Source organism: Orbicella franksi, chromosome 2 (assembly GCF_964199315.1).
Source record: "Orbicella franksi chromosome 2, jaOrbFran1.1, whole genome shotgun sequence".
In the NCBI taxonomy this organism is placed as follows: domain Eukaryota; kingdom Metazoa; phylum Cnidaria; class Anthozoa; order Scleractinia; family Merulinidae; genus Orbicella; species Orbicella franksi.
The window spans coordinates 5,205,169-5,217,011 of record NC_138146.1 but is presented as its reverse complement, the minus strand read 5'-3'; the positions used below and the strand labels follow the sequence as shown (position 1 = coordinate 5,217,011).

Here is an 11,843-nt window from a genome sequence, read left to right as displayed (position 1 = left end):
AGAGGAAGCCTCCAATCACCATAAGGTGGTTTTCAGGAGGGTCCTACAAGAGGCGAACAAGAGGGTCCTACAGGAGGCGAACAATTCTTGAAACGTGGCTATTCTGAAGCTATTGTCAAGGATTTTTTTGCTTCAAGATTTTTATCAACATTGACAGGGGGGAGGGGAGTAGGCGGGCTTGCGCGGTTTTGGTCTTAAGAGAGGCTGCCTGTGAAGTCATCTGCCGTAACTGTCCCAACACTTTTGACCAGGATTGTAGTCTTATATGAACAGCGAACATCCATCTTGTTTTGTTCGCGGAAGTCGGTCACGGAAGAGCGAATTTCAATGAAATATATATATAATTTGATTAACCAATTAGCCAGAAATAGGTTGGCCACCAAAACAGTTTAGGGTTTAGCCAAACTCTAACCCTAAGTTCTAAGACTGAAGAAAAAAGAAAAAAAGCATTGAGCATTTGAGTTGTTTGAAACAGAAACATTCGCGCACAATGAACTATATGTATAGTACGTGCGTAACCTGGAAACCTGGAACTCGTTCTTGTATTTAAAATGATCAAAGAAAGAACGACAGCTTAAAACGACATAGCAATAACACCCGAACTCCAAGTAAATTGCTTTTAATTGGCGTTTTTAATTAACGAAATTTCCAAAGCGATGACTTTCAAAATATTAAAATTAAAAGTGGTCCATTGTGTTTTTTCTTTTTTCACCCAAATGTTCTAAGATAGCCATCTGCGTTACGTTTGTTGGAAACGAATTATGTATTCAGGGTGACCGCCCGCGTCACGCAATTTTTTACATTCTCACGGCGGTTCAGGGAAAAATTTATGAGAAGCACAGGCCAAGGCAGGCAACTTAAAACCATTTGCCCAGAGATGTTTTTTGATTTTCAAACAGGTGGGTGTTCAGTTAAACCGTAGAAAGTGTTTTCATGGTATTTAAAGTTATAGCCCACAGAAAAATATGGCGATATTTTAGTGCTATAATTCGTTTGCAACACATCGTAATATTTTGCGTTTCTGTTCGATCTCGCTTCGGGCTCAAAAGAAACCTCGATTTATTTTATTTTTCGCTCAGTCATACCATGAAGACCTGAGCTGAATGTAAAGACCATTGAAAGATTCTCAAGTAGCTGCTGAGCGACGCGCAAAGCAATCAAATTTTCAGAAAATTTAGCATAACAGGAAGTAGATTTTGAGCTCAATCGGGGCGAAATCGTTTTTCGCAAATTTCTCCCCAAAAAAGCTGCATTAGCAGAAACTAACTATGGTCCGTTTGTTTACTAGCTAGGGCCAACCTATGGGCAAAAAATGAGCAAAATCGATTTTCGACTTCTGCCGTTGTTTAGTCCATATTTGGGCACTGGCTCTTAATATTTTTGCATGGCAGATGAATTTATAGCCAATCTTAAATGTAAGTAAACTCTTGGCCAATTTTTGTATAGCTAATAGCAAAGTAAATAGGATTGTAAAGTAGGAGTTATAGCCCCAGTTAATTGTACATTTAATTTCGTTATTTGTTCTGTTTGTTTGTTTCCTGTGTAACAGAACGTAATAAATAAATAAGTAAATAAATTAAAAAGGTAAAAAAGTACTGAACGCCTGGAAGAGGCTAGTATTTAATTATAAGTAGAATATTGCACACTTATTAGTGAAAATAACCTGTTGAGTAGGCAATAAAAATAAGGTATAAATCGCATGGGAGTAGTATTGCAAGGATTGTAAATAGTGTACTGTAAATCGAGTATTGCAATGTGAGTGGTGTAAATAATGTAATTTTGTAAAGAAAGTATGTAAGTGTGTATTGAATGCATATAAGTTATCAATTAGAAAAAAAATCATGTTGTAAGCATTCTCTTTGTATTCAGAGTTCAGTCGTCAAATTTCCGAAATTGTGCCAGTCAGTCATTCTAAATTAATCTTTACACCTCTCTCAGGGGTCTCAATAAAAGCCGGTTACCGGCGGTCTACCGCCGCCTGTAGGACCTTTTGCCGCCGTCTGTTTGGATTTCATTAATGAAAATAAAAATGATATTAATAAAAAAAAAAAAAGCAAATACAGCAACAACGGCGACCACTGAAATGTTTAAATGCTACAAAAAAGCGGGCAAACTAAACGTTCTAAAGAAATAGCGTACATGTTGTTTGTAGCCGCCGATCAGTGTTATCACTGTTCATCTCAGGATACCTAAGACATCTCAATGATTTAATAGTATGATTTAATTTTTCATTATTTTATGATTATTAAATACCTTAATAATGAACCGTGGGAGAATCAATGAAAAGTTGAAAATGAGGTTTGGTTTTGTAATAATATTAGTAGAGAGAATTTTGTTGTAAAGTTTATCTCATTTCATTTTTTTCTGAAGAGTTAAAAATCAGTTTGTTGTCATGTTGGTACATTTGAATGAGTAGCAGTGAAATTGTACTTGTTTTAAGAAAAGACTTCAAAGAAATTACTGCCTAAGTGGATATCAAGTGTCACTGAGAGATATCTGCCTAGAAAGGTATTCAAAATGCACCTCTTTGCATCAAAAAATTATTAGTTTGTCAAAAAACATCTTGCTTTGTGGTCAATAAAATACCCATCAACAGCACGCTTTTTGATGCCCAGAACGCTGGAAATCGCATTCCAAATTTTTCTGGGGGAGCAAGCCCCCAGACCCCCCTACGGGAAAGGCGCCTTACGGCCCCTTTTGTGGTCACAGCCGCCTATTACACTTTCAGTGGCCGCTTATAACTAATGTCATTGAAACCCCTGCCCTGTAGAGCGTCCCTGTTAACTTAGACAGTGCACTCGTGCCAGGGCCATTTTATCGATTCCCTACTACCGTTCTATTTCCGTCTCCTTTGAGTTCAAAGGTCTCTTGAATTGTTTCAGTTTTTTCAAATGGAAACTTTCTGATCCGTGCTCGTACTTTTCTGCGTTTTATCTTTTGTGATCTGGATAGCGTTCACTTTTATGTGAAATTCTTTTCTCTTTTTTCCTATTCATACGAAACATGTTCTTTTTCATAAACAAAAAATGTTGCAGTATGTTCTGTATGTTTGTGTTGTTTTGTTTATTTATGATGTTACCCTTATCGTGCATGTGCAAAATTGAATACTGGCTTATACACGCGAGACTAACTTGTTAGAGATATCCATTAAACTGAGTTAGCATCCTATGGGAAAGTAGTTCGATCACTTGACCAATAGACTATAGTCTCTTGACTTGACTGTTGTATTTTCCATGAATACCTTAGGAAAACAAGCTATTCGGTAAAAGACTTATTAATTAAGGTTTACCACTAGTTCTAGAAACATCTCATTTAATAAACAATGTATGATATTTCCTGGACAGTATTTTTGTGTTCGATTCACTATAATATTCATATCTGACATCCAGTCTAAAGAACGATAAAGAATAGCTTGTATGGGAGAGAAAGTTACTCAGCAGCTGATGTAATCAATCATAAAATTGGGTTAAAAATTCTCCACGCGAAAGACTTAAGTCTCAAAATTTAAGGTGTCTCGATACAGATGATTCTGGAACACACCAAGCATTTTCAATCGGCTTCATTTTTATATGAAAGGTCTTGCGCGTAGCTTTAGACTCGTTTTGAAACAGAGACACAAGGTAACTCGGAAATGGCCTGTTGTATATTGTGTGACTGCCGAATTGTTGGCATAACTTATTTTAAGTCAAACTCCTGTACAAATATGTTTTAAAATCTGCACTAGTTTATTTTCCTCTGTTTGCCACTTACGTCGGTATATATTCTATCGCGTGTGACATTTGGAAAATTATTTGTTTGGCTTTGGGGATCACCTAAGCTCAGTCTCCAGCCGTGGATGTTTCGGTGCGCCCTGGATTCTCTCCGCGTGGAGAGGATCGCGTTAGCGCATCGGCCGAAACACCCACGGCCGGGGACTGAGCCTAAGAATCACCAGAATATCTTGTTACTTTGCATCTAAGAGACGAGAAGTAGATGCATCCCAAAGGAAAGTGGCTGGGGTTACAATTCATTCATTCAAGTTGAAAATCATTGCAAGCACTGATTATATTTATTGTTCTTAAAAACTGTAAAAGTGCCAGTTACGTTTATGTTGAGTTTGCGTGTTATTTCTTGTTAAGCTACGGTGGTCGGAAAAAAGGGTATTTACAAATAGTAATCTCTTATGTAATGTTAACACGACCACGCCCACAAAAAGAGATTTTGCTACATTGTTGTGGTCACTTTCAACAATAACCCTCTTCACTTTCATATAGAAGTTCCCAAGGGGTCTTATAGCTCTTATAAAGTCAAGGATTGTTTGGGATTACAAACGCTCTCAGTTGAATCCTGTCCCCGGGTGGGTTAAGATTCGTAGCATTATCTTTACCACAAAACAGCTTCTTTAAGAAGGCTCGGAAATCCTTCATCTGTACCACGTATATGATAAAATTAATTACGCCGTTTGAATAAAGCAGCCCAGCGCTAAGATACCTTGTTATAAAATCTGTCTTAAAATCAAGAGAAGGCTTAGCCAACATAACATAGGTTGCATAATAAAGCAACGCTGAATATGGAATGATGAAAGCAAACGTCATAGCGACAAGAAGATATGTTCCACGGAGTTTAGTTGCTATCAAGTTGGCCCTGATGGCGTTGTTCCTCTGAACATCTATTCTTTTTCTTTGTTTTGTCCATAAAGTTTTTGCAACGGAAATATTAAGATAAGTTAAAATAACACTCGGTATAAGGTGCTGTACTAAGGCATAACATACGGTTATTATTCTAAAAGGTAGATAACTGTTATCGTATTTACAAATTACTGTATAATGTGTATCGTTAAGATTATATCTTATCCCGTTGAACGTTGCTGTTGGCCCTAAAACGACAATAAAACCTACAAGCCATGCGGTATAAACAAGCTTGCGAACAGTAGAGACACTGAACGAGAGGGGAACGGCACGAGTTGCCAAATACCTCTCCAAGCTTATTATTATTAAATTATTCATCGTTATTGAAGGTAGCAGTATGCCGATAAATCGAACAATTCTGCATGCCCAGTCATGTTGGAACACATCGACCATAATCTGAATACATATCAAGGGAAGTGAAATTATATTACTCAGTATATCTGACAGAGCTAAGCTCTTGATGTAAAAGTTGAAATTTCGCAGAAATGGAGTGTACTGCATATAAGAGACGACCTTTTTCTTAAACGATATAAAGTAATAAATTAGAACGTTGCCTACAAATCCTACTGCACCAACAGACGCAAAAACTAAGACAAGAGCGAGTTTAGTGGTGAAGCCTGCTGGTGTGAACACGTAGACTGCAGTTTTCATTTCTGTGGTGTTGACGATAGCAGAGTGATTACTGACAGAGAGGTTGGACTTCATCTGCGAAATACAAATATACTATGCTTAAAAATAATTCTTGCAAAAGTTATTGCATTGCCCACCAAAATAACTCATGCACAACCTGCTAAAAGGGAAAAAAATTTCATCCCCCAAAAAATTGTTCAGCACCCCTACCCATCACCACCGTCAAAAAAAGAAAATGATCCCTCCCTGACAATCAACCAGATGAACAATAAAAATAATAATAGACATACGGAGAAGCAAAATATGGAGAAGCAAACGCATTTTTAAACGAAGACAAATAAAATTCTTCCAGTGTCTAACTACAAAAAGTCGATACGCCTTTTAACCTTTGTTTTCTCTAGATGGGCTCAGTCATAGTAGTTTGTGTTATTTTAAAAACATTCAAAATTACCCTTGAATTGAAGGAAACCTGAAACCTGCCTAGTGCACTGTGACTATCGGCCTAATCGGATTTCATTTTAAAATAATAAAACCGACAATATTGAATTCTTACCTTAACTCCTTACAATTCAGGAAAAAACCCACTTCTTTCCAGTAGACAAGTTTTGAATGTTGCCATTAAAAGCGTTCAGACCTTCTTCAGGTTCTGCCACTTACAAGCAAATACCTGAATAGCAAAGAAAAAACTCTTTCATTTAGAACAACACAACATTTTCCGATTCCAGCATATCGTTTCTAGATACGAGTGGGAATTTTGTGGTCGGTTTTAAAATTTCGGGGCTATGTTTTGCGTATCGCTATTGAAGCAGCTAGTCATTTAACCCTCAGGTTCACAGAGGGGGACTGGAGGGGAACTTTTTAAAGACTTTCCAAGCGAGGAAATTTTTAGTAGCTGTTATTCATTCCTTGAACCATTTTGATGCGTCGACTGTTTCTTTAGGGCATTTGCGGATATTATCAGGCCAAAAGTGTTTTGACAAGCAGGTTAAGCTGAACTGATCGCCTTTTTAACAGCATTATTCATTTGTTTATTTGTTTTTATTATTTTGATTTTTTTACTACACCTGTATAATGTTGACTCAATTTTCTGACTTTCTTTAAAATAGAGAAATCCAATAGACACTTGGCATCGCAACTTGACATCAAAGGGTGTGTATGCGCGAATATAAACAAATCTTCGTCAGACAAAGACAAAATTACACGCATTTGTGATTCATGGCTCCCAAAACATACCAAACCAACCTACTTTCTTCCTTCTCGCCCTAAAGCTCTAAACAAGAGTAAGTCTTTTGTTTCCACTACAAATATATATTAGAGTTTCGCGAGACTGTCCAGATGCATTTTTTTCGTCGTGATAATATCATCGATTAAACTACATACATACATACATACATACATACATACATACATACATACATACATACATACATACATACATACATACATACATACATACATACATACATACATACATACATACATACATACATACATACATACTTTATTGACTATTATTAAACTAACGTAAGTTTATTGCTGGTACTAGTGTAACAAATGACTGTTTCTCACCTTGGTATGGAAGAAATGTGTTTTCTATCACCGAAGCGTTGTTCCCGATGAATGTATAGTGCAAAGCTCAAAACTGTACCAGTTTAATAAACTTAACTGAAAATAATTGCAAAAGAAAATATTTACTTTATTCAGTGTATGAGCAAAACGGCTAAAGTTTTAGATTTTTTATATTATAAGCTGCCTTCTTTTGTAATTATAGTACGAATTGACTTAATGGATTGGAAAATGTCCTTAGGCTTTCAATTTTCATCAAGAGGTGATATTCCAACAAATCATTTCAAATCACTTTCCAAAGCGAGAGGCAGTTCAGTTTTGTGTTCAATTTCAGCAACAGTTAAAGCACGTTAAAATGTTCCTTTTTTTCCCCTTTGGATTGTTTAAATAAGACTGATTCTGTCTCGCCGTATGACGATTGACTGACTTTCTTATCGCTAATCGCTAACCAGAGATTAATTGATGCCGTGAAATCGTGCAAAGCTGAACGAAAAAAGTTATTTTTATAAATATCTATGAAAAGCTAATTAATTTGAAGAAAATGTTCAAATTCGGTAACTCACCTCACATCGCCCTCCAGAACTTCATGCAAAGAACTGCATCAGGCAATGATATTTTACCTGAAAGAATCAGTTTTGCTTTCTTGCGAAATTAAGCAAGTCATCCAATATATATACGTGCAAGTCACGTCCATTTTCAAATGAAAGGTTTTGCAGCAGGCCCTATTTGAAAAACTCGGAAATAACCTGAATTGAGTAGGCGTTTTCCTTTGGTAAAACTGTTAAAGACCTTTGCAGAAATACAATATACATGAGAAAGATATAGATAAATAGAAAGTTGTGATAATGTTAGAAATGTTTGGTAATACTGTTATAGACCTTTGTAGAAGTACAATATGAGAAGGCTTTAGATAGATGGAAAGTTGTTACTAGTAACGTTAGAAACATAAGCTACTTGGAAAAGCAACTTATTTATTAACGTCAACTCTAGAAACATTTCATTGAGTCCACAGTGTATATCATTTCCTGAACATTTGAAAGGTATTGTGGTCCATCCACTAAGATTCATCTCCGGCATTTAATTTAGAGAATATAGCATGTATGGGAGAGAAATACACTCGTCAGCTGGTGTATCTACTAGAATAAAATTTGATTCAAAAAATCTCCACGCGATGCACTCTTTTCGTATGTCGTGTACAATATATCAAGTTCTAAACATTCACTTTCTACCCAGAATACAGTCGTCAGTCTCGAGATTGTGCTTTAATTCCAGTTACTGTAAATTAATGTTTACTCTATTAGTCTCTTGGCTTGATGGGTATATTTTCCATGAATACCTTGGAAAAACAAGCTATTTGAAACAGAGCAAATTGATTAAGGTTGACACTAGTTATAGAGACATCTCGTTGAATCCACAATGTATGATATTTCGTGGACTGTTACAAAAAGCTATTGTGTTCGATTCACTAAGATTCATCTCCGGCTTTCAGTCTGGAATGACATATGTATGGGAGAGGAATATACTCAATAACTGGTGGATTAATCACAAATAAAATATGGAACAAATATTTTCCACGCGAAAGACTTTAGTCTCAAAAATTAGCGATATATTCTTGTCATTTGTCTTGTACAATATATCATGTTCTAAACATCCTCTTTGTATCCAGAGTTCAGTCGTCAAAGTCCCGAAATTGCGCCTTAATTCAAGTCGTTCTAAATTAATCGTTACACCTCTCTAGAGCGTTCCCGTTAAATTAGACATGTACAGTGCACCCAGGCCAGGGACATTTTATCGAGTGCCTACTACACATTCTATTTGCGTCTCCTTTGAGTTCAAAGGTCTCGTGAATTGTTTCATTTTTTTTCAGGTGGAAACTTTCTGATCCGTGCTCGTATTTTTCTGTGTTTAATCTATGTCCCGGCTATATTTCGTGACCTCGATGGCTTTCACTTTCATGTAAAATTCTTTTCTCTTTTTTTCTATTCATGCGAAACATGTTCTTTTTCACAAATAAAAGATCTTGCAGTATGTTCTCTATGTTTGTGTTGTTTTGTTTGTTTATGGTGTTGCCCATATCGTGTATGTGCAAATTTGAATACTAGCTTATACACGCAAGGTTAATTGGTTAGAGATATCCACTAAACTGAGTTAGCATCCTATGGGAAATCACAGCACGAAGTAGCAAATTTACTGTTCCGTAAAGCTGCCGTAAAGCTGCCGTAAAGCTGCCGTAAAGCTCGTATTTACGGAACTTTACGGATCTTTACGAAATCGTAAAGTTGAACTTTAAGCGTCTTTACGGGGCTCTGTAAAGACGCATTAAGGGATACATTACTCCATTTACGGAACTTTATCGCATCGTAAAGTTGCGTAGGGCTCTTTACCTTACTATGTCCGTAAAGTTTTCTTAAAGCACTGTAAACGCATCCTTTCATACGGCTTTATGGACATCAAAGCCACGTAAATGCAAGCCCAATATCGTCCGCATTTGTTCTGTTCAGCACTCCACTAAGCTCAAGCACCTTTTCTTTTTTTGAAATGAAGTACTCTTGTAACTTAAGTTAAAGTAGTATAGCAAGCCGGTAAGTAGTTACATAGCTGAACATTTCTCTTTCAACTCGTATCTTCTCCAGTGATAAAATTAAACGCAAGCCACAAGTTACTGTCTTGTAATCATTTATTGTAAAATGTAATAAAACAGACTCAACAAGATACATGTAGTTTCTTGGCACTGTAGATGCTAAGTACAGTTTACGAAAATACAGTCATCAATGTATAAGTTTAAAATTGAACAGCAACTCGTTGCATCTAACTTAGGGAAAATGTGTTAATTGTAAAAGTACTCTTCATTCAGACTTTTCAAGTCAGCTAAAGCAACTATTAATATAACCAATCGATACCTCTGCAGATACACTTCTGACAAAAACACCACTTTGTTGTTAAAAGATTATCACCCTTTAAAAATTGAAGAAACTTGGCCAGGATGTAAAACTAACCCATTAATATCAGTATAAAAGCTTTCTCTGACAAATTACCAAAAATCTTTGAACTTTCAAGTCTAATGTATTGGGTTCTAACATAGTCAGAGGCAGACATCAATTTAACACTATTCACCATAGTTCGATCACTTGACCAACAGACTATAATCTCTTGGCTTGACTTGTATTTTCCATGAATACCTTGGGGAAACGAGCTATTCAGTTAAAGACTTATTATTTAAAGTTTACCACTAGTTCTAGAAACATCTCATTGAATGCACATATGATGTGTATGATATATGAAAGGTTTTGTAGCAGGCCCTATTTGAAAAACTCGGAAATAGCCTGAATTGAGTAGGCGTTGGTAAAACTGTTAATAAAGACCTTTGGAGAACTACAATATCTATGAGAAAGATATAGATAATTAGAAAGTTGTAACTAGCAGTGTTAGAAATGTTTGGTAATGCTGCTATAGGCCTTTGTAGAAATACAATATAAGAAAGCTATAGATAGAAAGAATCGAAAGTTGTGACTAGTAACGTTAGAAACATAAGCTACTTGGAAAAACAGCTTATTTATTAACGTCAACTCTTTAATTAAGGTTCAGCACAAACTTAGAAACATTTCATTGAATCCACAGTGTATATCATTTCCTGGACAGTTAAAAGGTATTGTGGTCTATTCACTAAGATTCATCTCCGGCATTCCATCTAGAGAATAGCATGTATGGAGAGAAATATACTCGCCAGCTGGTGTATGTCTATCATAAAATTTGATTTTTCTTGTCATATGTCGTGTACAATATATCAAATTCTAAGCTTTCACTTTCTACCTAGAATTCAGTCGTCAGAGTCTCGAAATTGTGCCTTAATTCCAGTTACTCTAAATTAATATTTACTTTATCAGTCTCTTGGCTTGACTGGTATATTTTCCATGAATACCTTGTAAAAACAAGCTATTTGTAAAAAGGGCACAATGATTAAGGTTAAACAATAGTTATAGAGACATCTCATTGAATCCACAATATATAGTATTTCGTGGACAGTTATAAAAAGCTATTGTGTTCGAATATGTCCAACAGTCGGTGCATTAATCATAAAAATGTGGGGAAAATATTCTCCACGCGAAATGCTTAAGTCTCAAAAATTAGCAATGTATTGTTATCATATGTCGTGTACAATATATCATGTTTAAATAGAAACTGTGGTTTCTAACGCCCCAGACCATAAGGCAGTAAAACTCAAATTAAATAGCCCTAACAACAAGAGAGGCCCAGGATTATGGAAATTGAACAACTCTCTCTTGGATGACGAAGGTTGTGTAACTTTAATTAGAGAAAATTATTTTTCCATTAGTGAAAAATATTCTGGACAAGAAGATAAAAGGCTTAAATGGGAATTAGTTAAAATGGAGCTGAAAAGTCTTAAAATCCCTTATGCAAAAATATTCCTAGAAAAGAGAGAGGATCTCCAAAAAGAGACTGAGCGATCTAGGCCAACTCATTTCCAGTGCTAGTGGTGTCGACAGCCCTCAGGCAAATCACTTAGAAGCTGAACACAACAAGTTGAAACAGGAACTTTGCCTCATCTATGAAAACAGGGGAAAGGGCTTAATTGTTCATTCCAAAACAAGATGGATTGAGCAGGGTGAAAAACCGACCAAATATTTCTTCAACCTAGAGGAACGAAATTACAATCATAAAACAATAAAGGAGTTGAAGCATCCGGATGGTAAGTCAGTGACCAAAGAAGAAGAAATACTAGAGGAAATACAAATATTTTATAAAGAGCTCCATACTTCTATCACTAGCGTTGAAAATGCTTCATTTTCAAGTTTCATCGAAAATTTAGAACTACCCAGACTTGAAGAGTCGGTGAGTAGTGAGTTAGAAGGAGAAATCACACTTAAGGAGTGTAAAGGTACTTTATGCACATTTAGTAGAGGTAAATCACCAAGCGAGGATGGATTTACTTGGGAATTTTGCAACTGCTTTCTTGATTTA

At 36.0% G+C, this 11,843-nt stretch overlaps 1 protein-coding gene across 1 annotated transcript; it reads right to left on the bottom strand.

Annotated features, from left to right (window-relative positions):
* Window positions 1–2,636: 2,636 nt before the first annotated feature.
* LOC145477906 (allatostatin-A receptor-like) lies at window positions 2,637–6,350 on the bottom strand. The gene has a single exon (XM_081455782.1). The coding sequence runs from the start codon at window positions 5,370–5,372 to the stop codon at window positions 4,287–4,289; it is 1,086 nt and encodes a 361-aa protein (XP_081311908.1). The 5' UTR covers window positions 5,373–6,350; the 3' UTR covers window positions 2,637–4,286.
* Between the last annotated feature and the right edge of the window lie 5,493 nt (window positions 6,351–11,843).